Source organism: Hypanus sabinus, chromosome 21 (assembly GCF_030144855.1).
Source record: "Hypanus sabinus isolate sHypSab1 chromosome 21, sHypSab1.hap1, whole genome shotgun sequence".
Taxonomy (NCBI): domain Eukaryota; kingdom Metazoa; phylum Chordata; class Chondrichthyes; order Myliobatiformes; family Dasyatidae; genus Hypanus; species Hypanus sabinus.
In genome coordinates this window covers 65,236,599-65,257,564 of record NC_082726.1, presented here as the reverse complement: position 1 = coordinate 65,257,564, position 20,966 = coordinate 65,236,599, and the positions used below count along the sequence as shown (strand labels likewise).

At 43.8% G+C, this 20,966-nt stretch overlaps 1 protein-coding gene across 2 annotated transcripts in view; it reads right to left on the bottom strand.

The window, feature by feature from the left end:
* The window catches only part of ndst2a (N-deacetylase/N-sulfotransferase (heparan glucosaminyl) 2a), a 501,430-nt gene that overhangs the window by 99,447 nt on the left and 381,017 nt on the right, over positions 1 to 20,966 (bottom strand). For both annotated transcript variants that reach the window (XM_059946764.1, XM_059946765.1), the window contains exon 6: positions 2,270 to 3,623. In XM_059946764.1, coding sequence (XP_059802747.1) covers positions 2,270 to 3,253 — 984 coding nt within the window. In that variant the 5' untranslated portion in view covers positions 3,254 to 3,623. The remainder of the gene's footprint in view (positions 1 to 2,269; positions 3,624 to 20,966) is intronic.

The following is a 20,966-nucleotide window of genomic DNA, read 5'->3' as shown; positions in this document are numbered from 1 at the left end:
AGCTGAACCAGTGACCTTCAGGTTACTACTCTGGTGCCTTGCCCACTAGGCTACGCGCCAACACAAATTGTGATTGTGATATAACACTGATGGTTATACAGAAGATCAAACAGTGGAGCACAGGAACAGGCCATTCAGCCCACAATGCTGTGCCAAGCCAGCTGAAAAGCAAATCAAAACCATCCAAACACTAACTCCACCTACCTGCACCATGTGCATATCACTCCATCTTCCTTACATCCACGTACATCCTTTAAAAGCCTCTAATGTATTTGCCTCCACCACCACACCAGGCAGCACATTCCAGGCATCTACCACTCAGTTTTTTAAAAAAAAACTTGCGTCTCACATCCCACTTGAACAGACCCCCTCTCATGTTCAATGCAGAGACAGTAACTGTTGCTGAACCTGGTGGTGCGAGTCCTGAGGCTCTTGTAACCAACTACCTGATGGTAGCAGCAAGAACATGGCCTGGGTGGTGAGGATCTCTGATGATGGATGCTGCTTTCCTATGACAGCATTCCATGCAGATGTGCTTAATGGTTGGGAGGGCTTTGCCCATGACTGACTCGGCCGAATCTACGACCTTTTAGAGGATTTTCCATTCAAAGGCATTGATGTTCCCATACCAGGCTGCGACACAAACACCAACATCTTTGAGTGGAAACTCAAGTCACTCCTCCCCTCCGCTAGCCTGCAGGTCACCACTGGGCAAGGTGTAGCACCTGCTTAGCAACTCCCACCCCACCACAATCAGGGTCACGTGAAGAATGGGGGTAGGTGGTGGATGGTTGTATGAGCAGCTGGTGCATATCACAAGTCCTGGTTATGCAACCACTGGTGCCAGACAATCTCTGAGGAGTATTGATAATGACTGGGGTTACCAATCTTGTAAAGACACTGCCCAGAAGGCAAAGACAAACCACTTCTGTAGAAAAAAAATTACCAACAATCATGATCATGGAAACACCATGAACGCCAACATCATATGACACTGCACCGAATGAAAGCAATAGAGTCAGAGTCATACAGTGCAGAAACAGGCCCTTCTGCCCATCTTCTCCATGCCAACCAAGGTTCACATTAGCAAAGATTCGACCTGCATTTTGGAAGTAGCCTCTGATTCGTATGTTTTGGTCTTGCCATTCTTTGGAGAAATATTGGAAAGGTGTTTTTGATATTATTTCAACTGTTTTGAATATTGATTTATATCCTCATCCTATTACTGCAATTTTTGGCTTACCCTTGGTGGAGAATAGTCATCTATCCTCTTCAGCTCGTCTGATGATTGCATTTGTTACATTAATGGCAAGAAGATCCATGTTATTGGATTGGAAAGATTAATCCTCCTACTACATTCCAATGGTTTTCCCACACTATATATCTTGTTTAAATTTAGAAAAAAATCATTAGTGTCATTTTTGACCCTTTGGTTAAATTCAAAGAAATTTGGAGACCATTTATTCAACATTTTCATAAGATGTCACTTGACCTTTTCCGAATCCTTCTTATTATCCTTAAATATTTGGATTGAGGAGCAGAGTTATTGACATTATTGACTATATCTGTTGTAATATAATAGCCCAGCTTTGTTTAATTTTAGGTTTGCTTAGTTTAGGTTTTTTTTAATTTCTAATTTGGTTTTTTTTTGGCATTTTTTTCCCATCATGTTAACCACATCAAGAGTTTGGGAGGCTTAATACACTTGTGTTATCTATAGCTTATACTTGTATATACTGTTTATTAACTGTGTATTACCAACCTCTCTGTATTACTGTTGTTATGCCTATGAAAATTAATAAAATTTATTTCGTTTTTCTTTGTTTTCCCTTGTTCTACCTCGATGCACCATTGTACAGAACTGATTTATATGAACAATAAGCAAAGCAGGTTTCTCACTGCACCTCAGTATGTGAGATTAAGGGTTTAGCTTTATTTGTCACGAGTACATCAAAACATCCAAGTATGTCATTTGCACCAACAGCCACAGTCTAAGGATGTGCTCAGGAGAGTTTGAAAGTGCCTCTGATATCAACATAGCATTGTGATGACCAGCCCACAGGTGTTTGAACTGTGGGAGGAAACTGGAGCACCCAGAGGAAACCCACACAGTCACAGGGAGAATGTACAAACTCCTTACAGTCTGTGGCAGAATTGAACATGGGTCATTGGTGCTTAAAGCATAATGCTAGCCACTATATTACTGCATCAATAATTAACCAATTTTCCATGATAATGAACTCGACGTGAGTTGGGTTGGATTGCTTACCTCAACATCCAGCACTTTCATCCTAGTGCCTTCCTTCCCCACAAAGATGTCATCAATGTCCACCAATAGGTAGCGATCCAGGGACAGACACAGTCGTTTGCCAGTGAGGTAGGCGATCGCGTCAACGAAAATCAGCTTGTGTAACCAGAAGTTCAGGGTGTTCCCGAAGAAGACCCTTTGGATACCATCGTGCAAACCCAAGTCCTGGACCACCGTGGCGTGCAGTGCCTTGTGGCTGTTCAGATGGGGGATGTGCTCTGCTGACTTCGTACTGGCCAGCAGCACTGGCTCGTAGGTGCTGTGGTTGGACTGAAAGATAGTCCAGTCGTCACCTGGCAACGGGCCTTGCTCCACCTGGTTAGCTCGAGTGACATAAAGCAGGGGTGCGTTGGGGTTGACGTGGTAATCCTTCAGGCCAAGGTTTGAGTGCAGGTACAGAGGAAACCCTTTAAGCTGCGCGCTTAGCAAGCTGTTCTCGTTGGCTTTGAAGAAAGCAATAATTCCCACACCATACTCTATGCAGTACTTGTCCAGCAACTCTCTATTCCAGGCATCCAGATTCACATACTTCAAAATATTTTCATACACTATGAGGGCAAAACGTCCCCTATTTTTCTCTGTTAGTGTCGGCACATCCCCTTTCCCCGGGGCTATCTCTGTCCTGTATTTAAAGCGGCTCGATTCCAAAATAGTCACAATCTCTTGTATCAGCTGAGAATAAATACTTTCGGCAAAGATCAGAACCACGGGGTCAGTCCTGGACGTGTCCAGAGGGGGCAGGTAACGCCGTGGAGGGTGAGACATTCTGTGTTGACTGTTGCAATCGCTGATGGGCAGAGGCAAAGCCTCCTTGATCTTGGGGCTGTTGGTGACATAGTAGGCCAGGAAGCACATGGAGACCAAGCTGAATACCATGAGCATCACGATCAGCCGGTGCAGCTCAAGTTGCCGGAAATTCCGCACAAACTTCCAAAACTTAACCATGGTGAGCACGGGGCTGTCCCAGGCTCGCTGACGGGAAGAGTGTCCGAGAGAGATTGGTGAAAAGGAGGGGATGACCAGCAGCAGCGACAAGCAGTAAGCCACTCCTCACGAGCTGCCATTTATTCTACGTGACCATGGCAAAACAATCCCATCCCTCTCTGTCCACCATCAACAACCGCCCCCAAGCTCCACCCTTCTGTGCTCAAAATCTCACAGGCACCAGACTGGGTGTCACAGCAACAGGCCAGTGCTGGCCATGTTGAAAAAATGCCCCCTTCCCCCGTCGCCTTGTCCACACAGATGACCACTCAAATTCCTGGCCGGATGAGATCATCAGCTGGTTGCTCCAAAAAAAAAGGGCTTCAGGAATCTGCAACACACAAAGAAAAAGACTGATAAATACCCAATGCAGGAGATTAAGGTCACATAAACAAGCAAGAGGGGGTGTAATGAGGAGAGGGTTGGTGATGTGGGGTGGGGGGGGGGGCAGCTCCTGTACCTCCTCCCTGATGGTAGCAATGTGAAAAGGGCCCCGGAAAATCCTAGGTGGCGAGGGTCCTTGGTTATCAATGTCACCATCATTAAGGACCTTCACCATCCAGGAAATTTGTTTTACAGCAGCAGTACAGCGCACCACATTCAAAATTATTCCAAGTTACAATGAGAAATACTTTACAAAGTGCAAAAATAGAACAAAATAGTGAGGTAGTTCTCATGGACCATTTAGGAATCAGAGGGAAAGTAACCAGTCCTAAAACAATGAGTGTGTGCTACCAAGCACTGATCGAGTCATCACCGTTAACACTGCTCACCGCCCACCAGTCTGGGTGCAGAGCGATCCCAGTGCCAACGCATGGAATGAAGAACAAATCTGGCCACTTGCAGACACTGCTGGTCCCTGACCTGTGGAAAGCTCCCGGGGTGATAAAATTGCAGGGAACCAGGCAGAAGGGTTCTGGGTTTAAAGATGATCACCTGTTCTAGTCCACCATCTGAATCTCAACTGCACGAGGCATCAAGTCCTCGAGTGAGGCTCAATCCTGCAACTCCTCTGGCTTCACTTGCACCGGTAACACTGCAAATACTTCTCCCAAGCTGTCAGGTTGATCAACACCTCCACCCAACAACCCGCCCCACTATATACATATCACCTAGTGTCACTTTACGTATGTAGTCAATCTATGTACTTTGTTTTATAGGATGGCTTTTATATTGATATTCATGTAGTTTTGTTATTTTTTAATTGGGTTCTTTAGGCTTATTGTGTTTTTTAATGCTGCACTGCAACCAGAGTAACAATCATTTCATTCTCTTTTACACTTGAGTACAGAAGAATAACTACAAACTATCTTTAATCTTGAACAGTGCTAATCTGCTGCTGCCAAATTGGCCCTTCAGAAACTTTGCACCGATGACTGTATTTTCACAAACATCGAACATTACAGCACAGTACAGGCCCTTCAGCCCACAACATTGTGCTGACCCTTTAACCCACTCCAAGATCAATCTAACTTTCCCTCCCACATAGCCATTTTTCTATCATCCACGTGCTTATGAGAATCTCATAAATGTCCCTAAATAACAATCTCTATCTTTTGAACTACTCAAACAAGTTATTCCAAGAGTAATTAGGCTGCTGTAAATTCCAGCAACGCAAAAGCCACAGAGCTTTTTATGTGGCTGCTTCATTGGCTGCAAAGCAATTAGTGTGACCTGCTATGCGGAATGCAGATGTGTGAGGACTCACCTTCCTCTCCTTTTTCATGCAGTTATTTGAAGTTTTTTTCATTCACTGAAAGGTCATATTTCTAAAGCACCTTTCACTAACTCTGGCGCTATTAACTCCTACGCTGCCATGCCAAACACATTGCTCATCCTCATTCTACAGGAGTTCCGCCCAAAAACACTATGTTCTACACAGACCTATCTTACAAAAATGACATCCACCCCCACATGTCACTTGGCGCCCCTGCACATCTGCAGGCTCCTACATGCATCAGTGCACACAGTGCTGAGGGCAGCTGGAAAGTAGATTGCAGGAAATGCAATGCAGGCACCTGGCTGCTTTCCACTGAGATGGAGTGGCATTCAGCAGTCATGGAACATCCCTCATTCCCCAAGAGCAACAGAGCTGATGGAGCTGCTGCCCCACAGCCCCAACAACCTGGTTTAAACCCGGCCTCTGGTACTGTCTGTGCACATTCTCAGCATCATATTTATAGTCAAATGCATGAAATTTGTTTTGTTTCAACAAATCCCCTTTTGACTCTGAGGGTTTCACAGGAACTCCAGCTGTTTCCCCCATTTCCCAAAGACTTGTGGATCAGCAGGTTAACCAGTTGCTGAAAGCTTCACCTAGTGTGCGTGCAAGTGAGAGAATCTGGGGAAGATGTTGTGTATGTGTAATTTATATTAAATGGCATTTATGTTAACTGGCGTTTGCCACAATTTAAATTTCCTATCAGGGAGAAGTTCAGGACCAGAGGACTCAGCCTCAGAATAGAGGGGCGCCCTTTTAAAACAGAGAAGAGGAGGAACTTCTTTAGCCAGACTGGTGAATCGATGGAATTCATTGCTACAGGCAGCTCTGGAGGCCGAGTCATTGGCAGAGGTTCACAGATTCTTGATTAGTCAGGGTGTGAATGGTTACAGGGAGGAGGCAGGAAATTGGGACCCGGGGGGGGGGGGGGGGGGGAAGTAATGGATCAGCCATGATGAAATGGCAGAGTTGACTTGATTGGCCAAATGGCCTAATTCAGATGTCCTGATGAAGGGTCTCAGCCCGAAACATCAACTGTACTCTTTTCCATAGATGCTGCCTGGCCTGCTGAATTCCTCCAGGATTTTGCATGTGCTGCTTGAATTTCCACCATCTGCAGATTTTCTCTAGCTTGTAATTGTTGAATGTTGGTGTTTTTTGTCAGCCAACGCACCGCAGCAAATGTAAATGGTGGATAAAGCTGATCGTTAATCTAAGTTTGCCGTGTTTGTAAAGTACTGTGTTGCTGCATAAAGGCTGATTTTCATAGCATTGACACCCTGCGTATGTGCGTCCACAACAATGAACTTGAACTGAATGACAATGAGTGAAAAATAAACTGGAGTCACGTGGAATGTGTGGAGAGTGAAATGGAATTGCCATAAATGGGTGCTTAGTGGTTACCATGGATCTGGTGAGCTCCAGTGCTGTTTGATCCCAAGACTGTGTCAGTCCTATTTCAAAGCAAACCGGTAATCATACTAAACATCAAACAACATACTTGCTTTTCTAAAGTACATCCATTGGGACATTGCTGAGCAATTCTGGTTATGTACGGAATGTAGCACTCATTTTCAACATACCACAATCCCAAAATCAGCAGGTCAGAGGGACCTCAGTAATCCAGAGCAGAAAGCTGCTATTCGGTCAACTAAGTCTCACTTCAACCAATCCAGTCACCTGCTCTTTCTCATTCTGCTCCCTGCTGAGGTGTGTTTGAAGGCTTTGGGTCTATACTCAGTGGAGTTTAGAGTAACCCGGGGGTGGGGGGGGGTGGAGGAGGGAGAAGAGAAAGTGAGAAGAGGAACTCATTAAAACCTACCAAATATTGAAAGACCTAGATATAGTGGATGTGGAGGGGATCATTCCTACAGCAGGGGACTCTAGGACCAGAGGGCACACCCTCAGAATAGAAGGGCCTCCTTTCAGAACAAAGATGAAGAGGAACCTCTTTAGCTAGAGGGTGGTGAATCTGTAGAATTCATTGGCACAGACAGCTGTGGAAGCCAAGTTATGAGTATATTTAAAGCAGACGTTGATATCTTCTTGATTGGTAACAATGTCAAAGGTCAAGGGATGAAGGCAGGAGAATGGGTTGAGAGGGATAACAAATCAGCCATGAGCAGACTCAATGGGCTGAATGGCTTATTCTACACATCTTATGAATCGGGAGACCCATTTTCTCAGCATTCCTTCCCAAACTTTTTTTTAAATAACAGTTCTTTTTCTAAAAAAAATAAAGTTGTAATTATTATTGGGCTGCAGTAGTATATAGACAGTGAACATTCAACTGTAAAAGATTATTTAACACAGCAGAATGCACATTTGCAAATGGTTATGCAATGGCATGAAATAGCCAATGTAAACAAAAGTTATTTACTCAGCAACTTTCCCCTGGGCAGGTTTTCTTGTTTAACATGCAAGTTATTTGAAACCATTGTAAAGACTGTCATGTGTGGACTGGATGACAATGGTATGGCCTTGTGTCCCACTCTCCCACACCGGACAAAATGCTGGCCTGCTTTCCTTTGCTCACTAAGAATGTTGGCCAAGACACCACTCCAGTCTCAGTTCTTCCAACAGTGCTGTCGGGTCTTTAGCATCCAGTTTGACAAACAGCTGTGACCACAGTACGACCTCCAATCCCAGAAGCAGAGGTAACTATCAGTAAACACAATGAATGATACCTCTGGTCTGCCAGGGCATGAACACAACACTGAGGGGCACAGACTCCCAAGGAAAGATACCCCTGCAACATCTTAGGGAAAAAAGGTGGACATATTCACAGATAAAGGGCAAAATCAGTAATAGCATGCAGACACTCAACATCTGAATCATCCCATAGGTTTCTCAGAAAGAACCAAATGAGTTACCCGATTTTGTTCTTTCACCCTGGTTAGACCACGCCTGGAGTACTGTGTTCAGTTCCAGTTGCCTCATTATGGGAAGGATGTGGAAGCTTGACAGAGGGTGCAGAGGAGATTTACCCGGATGCTGTCTGGATTGAAGAGACTGTCTCATTCTTCTAAACTCCAGCAAGTATGTGCCTAGAGCCAAACACTTCTCATACATTAACCTTTTTCATTCCTGGGATCATTTGCGAACATCCTCTGGAACCGCTCCAATGCAGTACAGGGGCTGGTCATTGCTCACAGTATTCCAAGTGCAATCTGACTCAACATTACATCCTTGCTCTTATATTCTAGTCCTCTTGAAATGAATGCTAGCATTACATTTGCCTTCCTCACCACTGATTCAACCTGCAAGTTAACCTTGAGGGAATCCTGCACGAGGACTCCCAAATCCCCTTTGTATCCCTGATGTCCGGATTTTCTCTCCATTTAGAAAATACTCCATGTTTTTATTCCTTCTACCAAATTGCATGACTATGCACTTCCCTACACTATATTCCATCTGCCACTTCTTTGCCCATTCTCTTTGGAGCAAAAGGGGATGAGAAGCAACTTCACCGAAGTGTGCAAGATGAGAAGCATAGGTACAGTGGATAGCTAAGCCTTTATCCCAGGGTGGAAATGGTTAATACAAGGGGGCATTGTTTTAAGGTCACTGTATGGCGGGGGGGGGATTCAGAAAGAGGCTTTTTACACAGAGACTGGTGGGTGCATGAAATAAAAACCATAAAACATAGGAGTAGAACTAGGCCATTTTGCCATTTCACCATGGCTGATCCAATTTTCCCCCTCATCCCTTCATATCCTGAGCAATGAAGAACCTATCAACCTCTGCCTTAAATATACAGAGGTCTGGCCTCCAAGTCTGCCTGTGGCAACAAATTCCACAGATTCAGCACTCTCTGGCTAAAGAAATTCCTCATCTCCATTCTACAAAGACACCCCTCTATTCTGAGGCTGTGTCCTCTGGTCTTAGACTCTTCCACTGTACAGTAAGCTTCAGTGAGATCACCACTCATTCTTCTGAATTCCAGTGAATACAGAAGTGAAACGCTCATCATATGACAAGCTATTCAATCCTGGAATCATTTTCTCTGTCAGGGTGGTGACAGAGGCAGCTACATGAGGGAATATTTAAGAAAATCTTAAGATAGGCGCATGGATGAAAGAAATGGATGTTTATATGGGAGGGAAGGATTGGATTGATCTTAGAGTTGGTCAAGAGGTCAGTACAACATCATGGGCTGAAGGACTTATACTGCACAGTAGTGTTCTACATTCACTCAGCTGAAAATATTTTGTGGAAAAAAGCATTTGCTTGCACTCATAAATCATTTTAAAGTATCAACAAGTGATAAACTGCACTCTGCAGCAGCCAGTTTGCTTCCTTTGATGATGAGCTTTTTGGTGACAGTTTTGCTAGTGTTAAACATCCTCTCCAACCCTGAGAGTCAAAACACTCAGCTCCCAAACTAAGCAGCCCGAGATCTGCATCCTCCCCCCCCATCAAATGTTTTAATAACATCTGCCAGATTCTACTTGTGCTGCTAGTCAAGAAGCTCTCACTGTACATGATTCTTCCCGCTTTTAATTAAAACCCAGGGACATGCCACATGACCCTGTCATACCTTGAGGTCCAAGCATCTCTAGGTCAGAAGGATTGCTACCGGACTCATCCTGCAACAACTGAAAAACCTGCCAATGTCTCAGGTCTATCAAAATGTAACGGGCGGCACAGGCAAGGTGGCCAGAAGTAGAAAATTCTGCTGAATTTATGCCCTTTGCAGATATACCCGAAGTGCAATAATTGTTCAAGCCCACTGTCTGATCAGTATCAGATTTGTTATTCAAGATTCAGATTTATCAGGTGCACAAAACTGAGTGAAATGCGTCACAACCAGCACAAAAGGAGGCAGCCCGCAAGTGTTGCCACGCATTCCAGTGCCAACAGAGCATGCCCACAATGCTCAGCTGAGCAACCAACAAAACAACAGAGAAACAAGCACCCACTCCTCCCTCCCACAAATGCACATAGAGTCCTCCAACCACAGGACAGCCATTCTCAGGATCCGGGGAGGTCAGAGTCAACTCCCCCAGCTGACTCGCCAACCTACGTTGTGAAGTTTGTTGTTTTGTGGCAGCAGTGCAGTCCATGGCAAAAATCACTACAAGTTACGTAAATAATGTAAATATTACACAAAGCAAGCAAAATGTTCATGAACCGTTCAGAAATCTGATGGATCCAGCTGCAGAGGGAGGTACAGAGTTGATGGGTGGTTAAGGACGTGTTGACCTTCTTATTCGGGGGATTAAGTTCAAGATCTGCGAGGTAATGTTACAGCTCTGATAAATCTTTGCACCTGATCAGAGTTTTATAAAGTATGTATGCAGTACACAACGTTGAGATTCTTCTCCAGATAGCCACGAAACCATGGAAGTCAGTTCAGAGAGAAACAGCTGGAGGCTTCTTCCCCAGGGCAGAAATGGCTAATATGAGGGATTATATCAGTGACATTCCACAAGGATCTGTTCTGGGACCCCTCCTCTTAGTGATTTTGATAAATAACCTGGGTGAGGAAGTGGAAGGGTGGGTTAGTAAATTTGCAGATGACACAAAAGTTGGGGGTGTTGTGGATAGTCTGGAGGGTTGACAGAGATTACAGGAGGACATTAATAGGATGCAGAACTGGGCTGAGCAGAGGCAGATGGAGTTCAACCCGGAGAAGTGTGAAGTGGCTTATTTTGGTAATTTGAAGACAGAATATTAATGGTAAAGTGTGGAGGATCAGCAAGATCTTGGGGTCCGTGTCCATAGGATGCTCAAAGCTGCTGCATAGGTTGACAGTGCTGTTAAGAAGGTGTGTTGGCATTCATCAACCATGCGATGAAGTTCAAGAGTGGTGAAGTAATGTTATAGCTATACAAGACCTTGGTCAGACCTCACTTGGAGTATTGTGTTTAGTTCTGGTCACCTCACTACAGGAAGGATGTAGAGAGAAATGGAGATTTACGAGGATGTTGCCTGGATTGGAGGGTGTACTTTATAAGAATAAGTTGAGTGAAATTGGCCTTTTCTCCTTGGAGTGACAGGATGAGAGGTGACCCGACAGGGGTGTTTAAGATGATGAGAAGCATTGTTTATGTGGATAGCCAGAAGCTTTTTCCCCAGGGCTGAAATGGTTAACACAAGGGGGCATAGTTTTAAGGTGCTTGGAAGTAGGTACAGGAGGGATGTTAGGGCTAAGTTTTTCATACAGAGTGGTGAACGCATGGAATGCACTGCCAGCAATGGTGGTACAGGTGGATGCCTAGAATCTTTCAACAGATTCTCAGATAGGTACACGGAGCTTAGGAAAATAGAGGGCTATGCGCTAGGGAAATTCTAGACAGTTTCTAGAGTAGGTTACATGGTCGGCACAACATTGTGGGCCGAAGGGCCTGTAATGTGCTGTAGATTTATACATTCTATGTTCAATGATACCTTGGTCACAGAGGCAAGTTCTATGGAGGGTCTTAGAAAATGTAAATGTAAGCTGTGGAGGGAATTAAGAGGCTGGACAACTGAAGGAAGAGGCTGAGCGAAAAACCAGAAACAGAAATCTGAGGAATATAGAGCCAGAGGAAATTACAAAGGGTAGAGACCCTAGTAAGAGTCTCATATTTGCCTCGGGTGATAGTCCTGCATGCCTTTGCTTCAGGCAACATCAAATGTAAAAGCTTCACCTGACCTCAGAAGGGAGTAGCTATCAAGGGGTGATGAAAATGAGAAATCAAAGCTGAGAATTAGTTCAGTGTTGTCGAACTGTATACTTTCAAACTTCAAAGGAAAGCCCCATGACAAACTGCGGGAAAACTAATTAACTTTCAATTCGTCCAAAGCCAATTAAGGCACTAAAGATACCACAATCAATATGCAGCAGGCTGAATTCTCTCTCACTTTAATGATCTATTACCACTTATTTTTTTGATCAACCACACTGCCAGCACCATTTTATTTTCTCCAAAACATATTTCTCCCACACCCCCCAAAGCAGGAAAAACAGTCAACTTAACGAAAGTTAAAGTTATGGAATGTTCTTCCTCAACAAGTGAAATCTGCTCGGCTCAAATAAGGAAATTTCAGAAACATTATTAGCGTTGTGTGCACAAACCTTTGCTGCTTACAGATATGTTTGTTTTATTTAGAGATACAGCACTGTAGAGGAGTGGCACAGGTTCAATTCCCACCGCTGCCTGTACGGAGTTTGTATATTCTCCCCAAGACTGCATGGGTTTCTTCCAGATGCTCCGGTTTCTTCCCACTGTCCAAAGATGCACCGGTTGGTGGGTTAATTGGTCACTGCACATTGTCCTGTGATTGGGCTGGGACTAAATTGGGGATTGCTGGGTAGCACAGTTCGAAGGACCAGTAGAGCCTATTCCCTGCTGTTTCTCAATAAATAAAGAACAGGCCCTTACAGCCCGATGGGCCTGTGCTACCCAACTGAATACAGTCCACAGGTTATTTGCAAGTTTACACAGAAAGCCAGTTGCAGGCAGCTCAGTCCAATCAATCGATTTACTCCATGAAGCAATAGCTTTGCTAATTAAAATACCGATGCTCCTGCCCATTCAGGTTTCAAGTTTAGCGGAACTTTCCAAACACTGGTTTCTTTTTACTACCTTGGACGCTGTACAGAAGTTGTTATAAACTAGATTAGCTATGCCACATGTACATCAAAATATACAGTAAAACACACCATTTTGTGTTAACAACCAGCACTGCCTGGGGATGTGCTGGGGGGCAGCTTGTAAGAGTCACTACGCTTCAGGTGCCATGTAGCATGCCCGTGACTTACTAAGCCTAACCTGTAAGACTTTGGACAGTAGGAGGAAACCAGAGCACCTGGAGGAAACCCATGTAGTCACATGGAAAATTTACAAACCTTTTATCTCAGAACTGAACCCAGGTCACTGGCACTGTAATAACTTATCTACTACACTGCCATGCCACTGATCTCAACAGTCTGATGCTCCAGTGTAGCACTGTCACACTGCTGACGTGGTAAAGTGAGGCCACACTTGCTCAGATGACTCTTTATTCCCCTTCAGATTCAGATTTTTGTCACATAATCAAGGCCAGGAAGGTTCTACAATGGGTAGTCAAAACTGTCCAACGCATCACTGGCAACAGCATACCCGCCATCAAGGACACATACACAGAAAAGTGCTATAAAAGGGCCAGTAACATCATAAAAGTTCCCATCTACCCTGACCATGGACTGTTTGTCCCACTCCCATCCGGGAGGAGCCTATGTAGCCAAGACCACCAGACTAGAAACAGTCACTTTCCCCAAGAGGTAAGGCTGATCTACACCTCCACCCACCAATTCCACCACCACTTTATTATCTCCTGTCAGTCAACCTTATGTACAGTTTAGCATTACTTTATGGACATAAAATCAATGTGTATAAACTATCTCATGCATTGATATTTATTGAGTGTTTATTACTATTATTATTGTGTTCTTATACTAGTGGTTTTTGTGCTGCATTGGATCCAGAGTAACAATTATTTTGTTGTCCTTAAACACGCGTACAGGAAATTTATTTTCTAAATAGGTAGAAAATTCAAAAATCTGAGAAGCAAAGGGATGAAGAAGAGTCCTCATGCAGGATTCCCTAAAGATTCACTTGCAGGTTGAGTCTGTGATGAGGAAGGCAAATATAATGTTAACAACATTCATTTTGAGGGGACTGGAATATAAAAGCAAGGATTCCATGCTGCGGATTTATAAGGCACTGGTGAGGCCTCACTTGGAGTACGGAGAGCGGCTCCGGGTCTCTTATCTCAGAAAGGACGTGCTGAGATTGGGAAGGGTTCAGAGGTTCCAGAAAATGATTCCAGGAGTGAAAAGTTTATCATATAAGCAGTGTTTAATAGCTCTGTGCCCGTACCTGCTGAGATTCAGAACAATGAGGGATTGCATTGAAACCTATCGAATATTGAAAGGCCTGGAGTGGATGTGAAGAGGATGTTTCCCCATAAAGTGTAGATGGAAGAATTTCTTTTGCCAGAGGGTAATAAGTCTGTGTTCATTGCCAGAGACGGCTGTGGAGGCCGGGTCACTGGGTCTATTTAAAGCAGAAGTTAATAGGTTCTTGATTAATCAGGGCTTGAAAGGTTATGGGAAGGTGGCAGGAGAATGAGGTTAAAGTAGATCAGCCATGATAAAATGGCACAGCATACTTGATGGGCTGAATGGCCAAATTCTGCACCTATATTTTATGATCTTATGGAAATGTTAAAACAAATTTGAATCTTGAATGTATATCGAAACATAATGAAATGAGTCATTTGTGTTAATAACCAACACACCCTAGGATGTGCTGAGGGAAGCCCGCATGTGTTGTTGCACATTCTGGCACCAATATGGCATAGCATGCCCAGCAGAACAACACAGAACACAACAAGCATCAAAATTGGCCCCTTTCATCCCTCCAACTCGGAGTCTTCCAATTCCAGACAAGACGTTCACTCACCAAGGACATCTTCTATATCACTTTAGTAACATTCCTGAAAATACTCCTCTTCTACGCTGAAGATGAACTCTTGATCTCTCATTCTACTTCATCATGAGGGTAGAAAAAGCCTGCTTGCTTTTACCCTATCCCTCAATTATTTATACCTCTCTCATATCTCCCCTCAAATTTCTGTGTTTTAGGGAATAAAGTCCTTATCTAGTTAACTTTTCCCTATAATTTCCCAATTCTCCTCCTATGCCATCTTGATGTACTTATGTACAAAACAGTCTGTCTGGATGGGGAAAACACATTTCACTGCATTTTGGAACAGATGGCAATAACAAACAAATTATCGATCTGTTGCAAAAGGTTCACCTCAGGAGCCCATGGGGTGCAGTGACAGACCAGGCACGGAGAGGCAAGTCACCTTGGTCAGAAGGGAAACACAAAGAGGTCACTGAGGTAAACCAGGTCCTTACCTTGTCCACCAAAGCCCTGTGACACAAGGACGGTGCAAACATCCGATCAAAAACAACACTGCAGCCCAAAACTGCCACACCCTCGGTCCCGGATTCTCAGCCTTCTTTTGAGAATTCTCCCGTCCTTCCCCCATCCACAGAGCTGGCATTCAGAGTGTCAGGTCAGCCTCTCCTATCCTGAACCTGCACCACTCAGCTGCACCTGCAAACTATCCCGATAGCCAGCCCGAGTCCTTTGCCGCTCGGCTGAATCGACATAGTGTTCAGCAAAACAATAGGCTCATTCATTCTGAAGCCAAAGCACCAAAACAAGTCTTGTTTGTTAGAAAGGAGAACACATGAAATATCAAATTGCAGAGAGGCAATATGTTAGACAAGGCAGAGGCCCGAAGCAAACAAATCCTTAGCTACTGTAATGGGTTCTGTGTAAAACCCGGGGCAATCCACAGCAACCATAAGTATCAAATTCTTTCAAAATTCTGCCCATTTTCGCTTTTTAATGCAAAGGTACAGGTGAAACAAGAATGTGAGATGGATAATTCACATTTCTGTAAGTATTTTTAAGTGGTTTCCAGTGTGTGCAGGCAAGTGAAGTGCAAAGGTCACAATGAGGTAGGACGAGAGATCAAGACCTCATCTTTAGCATAGAAAAGGTTCGAAGTAACGTGCACAAAATGCTAGAGGAACTCGGGTCAGGCAGCATCAATGGCGAGGAATAAATGGTCAACGTTTCAGCCTGAGACCCTTCATCAGAACTGGAAAGGAAGGGGAAAGAAGGCAGAATGAGAAAGTAGGTGGAGGGAAAGGAGAACGGAAAGGTGGATGATAGGTGAAACCAGGGGAGGTGGGTGTGTGGGAGGGGGGGACAAAGTAAGAAGATGGAAGGAGATTTGGTGGAAGAGGCAAATGGCTGAAGAAGGAATCTGATGGGAGAGGAGAGTGGGCTTTGGGAGAAAGAGAAGGACGAGGGTACCAGCAGCAGGTGATGAGAAGGGGAGAGGGAAGCGAGAATGGGGAATGGAAAAAGACAGGAGGGAAAGTAGAAGTTGGAGAAATTAGGTTGGAGGCTACCTAGATAGACTGAGAAGTGTTACGTGACCGAGCAGTGTTAAGTGTTATGCTGTAAAAGAGCCCACAGACTGACATGTCAGAAAGTGGAATCACCAGGGAATCCTACCCATTGTGGACCGAGCAAAGATGCTTGTCAAAGTGGACCTCAACGGGACACCAGATACAGTAGATTCACCTCACCCGAAAGGACTGTTTGGGCCCTGAATGGTGGTTCGGGGAAGCAATCCCAGGTCTCAAAGACTGAAGACATGCCCTCCAATGGAAGAGCGGTTAAATTTAATTAGGGACATGAAGTTGAGGGTCTTGGAGGATTAGAATATAGACCAGTAGAGCCCCACAAAATGATTTGAAATGAATAATAAATTTAGTCTCTTCTGTCGATACAATGTCCATATCCTCCAATTCTCTGCACATTCATATGCCTATTGAAGAGCTTCTATTGTATCTGCCTCCACTACCACCCCAGGAATGCATTTCATACAACCACCGTTCTGGGTAAAAAAAAAACATGCCTCATGCATCTCAAAGTTCAAAGTAATACATATATTCCATGTACTACCTCAAGATTCATTTCCTTGTAGATATTTATAGATTTTCCTTAAAAAAAAATCAATAAAAAGTCTTGAGTTTATTGTATACGTGCAATGTACAAAATGTAATGAAGATTACTTGTGACCGCATCACAGGCACATTCAAGCAGCATTCTCAATAAAAGCTAAACATACAGAAAGTGGAAATCATGGAAATTTTAACCAAAGGCTTGGAGAGTGAAGCTTTGAGAAGCATTTTAGAAAGAAAGAACGTATGTTGGAATTGCCACTCTCAGCCTTGGCTGAGTATGGGACCTTTTGACCATCCTCACAACAACCTCCGTTTACTGTGGTTTGTAAGGATATCACCTTCCCATTACCTGAAAGCTGGCACCCCTCCGGATTTCCACCTTGACAGATGACTGCATTGAGGATTGCATTGACAGAATTGTTACAGATCCCATACGGGTATCCTGAGCAAGAACAAACATCCCATCCACCATCCTGAACATAGAACATACAGACCATTCAGTCCACAATGTTATGCTGGCCTAATAACCTACTCTAAGATCAATCTAACCCACCCTTCCTTCCCACATAGCCCTCCATTTTTCTATTATCCATGTGTGTCTATCTAAACGTCTCTTAAATATTCCTAATGTATCTACCCTTCCACATACCCACCACTCTCTTAAAAACCGACCTTTGACATCCCCTATACTTTCTCCCAATCACCTTTAAAATTATGCCCCCTCGTATTAGCCTTTTCCACCCTGAGAGGAAGTTTCTGGCCGTACACTCAATCTATGCCTCTTATCACATTGTCCAACTTTATCAAGTCATCTTTCATCCTTCTTTGGTCCAAATAGAAAGCCCTAGCACACTCAACCTATCCTCTCTAAGCCAAGCAGCACCCTAATAAATCCCCTGTGCACCCTCTCTAAAGCTTCCACATCCTTCCTATAAAGGGGTGACTAGAACTGAACGGAAATAAACATTCATTGCCCCCCCCACTCCTCTGCGGCTGGAGTGTCTGCAACCTACAAAATCCCTGATACTCTGACCACCGTGCTCCCAACAGGGGAACACATGATGCGAACACCGCCACATGCAGCTTCCCTTCCTTCTGCACACTGCCCTGACTTTCTTCCTTTATTATCACTATGTTTAAAGCTCGGAACTCCATAAAGATAGAGATTAGCTTTATTTATCGCAGGTACGAAGAAACCGTGAAAAGTTCTGTTTGCATCAACAATCAACACAGTCCAAGGATGTTCTGTGGGCAGCCCACAAGTCTTGCCACCTACTTAGCATGTTCACAGCTCACGAACCCTGATCCACGTCCTAGAACGTGGGAGGAAACCGGAGCACACGGAGGAAATAGGGAGAACATACAAACTCCTTACAGACAGCACTGAGAACTGAATCGTCATCACTGATCAATAGTGCTGTAAAACCATACGCTAACCACTATGCTACCATACTATACCTCCTTCACAATACTGAACAACATCTTGGAACAGTATAGCACAGGAACAGGCCCTTCGGTGCTGAACCAATTAACTTAGTAATCAAATTGCCAATTAAACTATTCCCATGTGCCTATCCAAACATCTTAAATGCCCATAATGTTCCTGCCTCCATCACCTCCCCAGGCAGAGTATTCCAGGCACCCACCACTGTGTAAAAATCTTGCCTCTCTTACCTTTAAAGTTATCCTCTCAACTTAAATGTCCTCCGGTATTAAACATTTCAACCTCGGGAAAAAGATATTACCCATCTACTCAATTGTATAAACTTCTTATCAGATCTCCCGTCAGCCTCTCCAGCAAACAACTGTTTGTCTAATGTCTCATTATAGCACATGGCCTCTAATCCAGGCAGCATCCTGGCAGAAACCTCTTCTGTACCCTCTCCAAAATCTCAACATCCTTCCTATAATCAGAAAAACTGCTGTGTTTCAAGACAGTGGCTCACTCACACATTCTGAAGGGCAATTAAAGTTGGGTAATAAATACTGGCAGTGGCAACCACATCCCATTTTATCATTAAAGAAATTCTTAAGTGGGTACCCTGCTGCTAAAGAGCTCTATATAATATTAATAATGTAATTTTAATAAAAGCTGGAGGTACAAGCAATAATGAAATATCTTTATGGGAAAATTCTCATTTCCTTCACTCTGACTTGCATTTGACCTACTTCGATGCAGTCAATTCAATACTGCATTGAAAGTTCAGAATTAACTGCTAAAGCCATTCAGAAAATAGTCCCTGCAAGGAATATACGCTCAGCAGCCACTTCATTGGGTACACCTGCTCGTTAATGCAAATATCTAATCAGCTAATCACGTGGCAGCAACTCAACACACAAAAGCACGCAGACATAGTCACAGTTCAGTTGTTATTCAGACCAAATATCAGAATGAGGAAGAAATGTGATCTAAGTGACTTTGACCATGGAATGATTGTTGGTGCCAGACAGGGTGACTCGAGTATCTCAGAAACTGTGCGTGAAAATCCCAGGAGAACCTCTAGAGTTTTCAGCAAAAGGAGTGAAAATCAAAAATAAAAATATCCAGTGAGTGGTGATTCTGCAGGTAAAAATGCCTTGATAATGAGGGAGGTCAAAGGAGAATGGCCAGATTGGTTCGAGGTGATAGGCATATGACACTAACCACGTGTCACAACAGTGGTGTGAAGATTATCACTGAAGACACAACATGTCAATCTTTGCAGTGGACAGACGACAGCAGAAGACTCATGTACCCATTAAATGGCCACTGAGTGTAGTTTAGTAATTCTGTAAACAGTTTGTGAAGAGTCTCAAGAGTAGATGGATTACTGAGTCAGTTTCAGGCCTTGCACGGACAATGGAAATATTAGGAACTTGGAGCAGATCACTTCGAATTAACTTCAGGTGAATTGATCTGACTGGTGTCTGGTTTAAGACCCAATGTAAACAATTCCTTGCCCCTGAAGCATGACATGTGTTCAACAGAATCAAATTACCACCAAACATATGTTTGTCACTGTACGGAGGGCCAGATAACCTGCGGGGGATTGAAATGAGGCCCATACCATAGATCCAGTGTGAGTCATTACTATTCACTGCTGGTTCAAACCCAAGCTGAGAATGCCTGTCTGCCTCTGCAACTGATTAAAGCACAGTTGACTACAAGAGCCAGTGGGAAGGGACCCTGAAATGAAAGTTTGGAAGCGCAAGGCAACATGTTCCCGTGATTGTCTGCTCCCTGAAGTCTGCCAAAGCTCAAGGGTGCTAGAGTGCTGACACAGCTGGATCAGCCGCATTACTCACTCAACATGGACACAAAAAGAGACTTGAAAATAACAATCTGAAGCGGGGGGGGGGGGGGAGAGGAAGACAGCAAGAAAATAAAGCATCACAGTCAGAGATAATCCCCACTCGTCGCCTCATGAATAACAAGTCCAAGTTTTAATGCAAGTGTGGGAGGGGATGACAAATCTCTCTATCATTCTTCATAACATTTAAGTGCTCGTTATAACACACTGGGGAAATATTCCCAGCATGATAAAATATTATTCCTATAATTATTATGCAATTCATACTTGCTTGGAGCTGTTCATGATTTCCAGAACTTGTATGCGATTCAAAAATCAGAATCAGGTTTAATCTCATAGGCGTATGTTGTGAAATTTCGTGGTTTGAGCCAGTAGGACATTGCAACACATCAAAAAAAACCTAGAGGTTACAGTACGAAACATTTAAAAAAAACAAATGAAATAAGTAATTGAAAAAAGAAAAAAATTGTCAAGTAGTATGCATGGGTTCATCATCCATTCAGAAAACTGATGGTGGAGGGAAGAAGCTGTTCCTGAAACACCGAGTGTCTCTCTTCAGGCTCCTGTACCTCCTTCCTGATGTCAGTAATAAGAGGACACGTCCTGGGTGATGGGGCTCCTAAATGACAGCCAATGAACATTTTATTTCTCCCTTACCCTGGTCACTTCTGTAGTGAATAGAAGTTTCTTGAAAATGAAGAGCCTTTCTAAATTTTCATGGAAATTTCTGAGACACGAGGGAATGCTGAAGTATGAATCTGGACTGAAAATAAAAGAAAAACCCTGGAGGAACTCAGTTTGTCAGGACTGCAAGGGATGGTTGTCATTTCAAGTCAACACCCTGCAACAGGGCTGAAAACACTGAGGAAGGGTGGTGTGACAACGGAAGAGAGGGGCTCAACAGACTGGTGGGTGAGGGGTGGAATCGGATAAGGCACAGATGAGAAATACAAGGAACCAGATGGGAAGGAGAAGACATTTCAAGAGGCTGGTACGTGACTGTCTCTGAGGCTGCACCTTAAAAATTCAAACTATATTTATCAAAGTACATACCTTGGGACTCATTTTCTTATAGGCATTCACAGTAGAAAAATACAATGCAATCAACAAAAAACTACACAGAGACTGACAACTAAT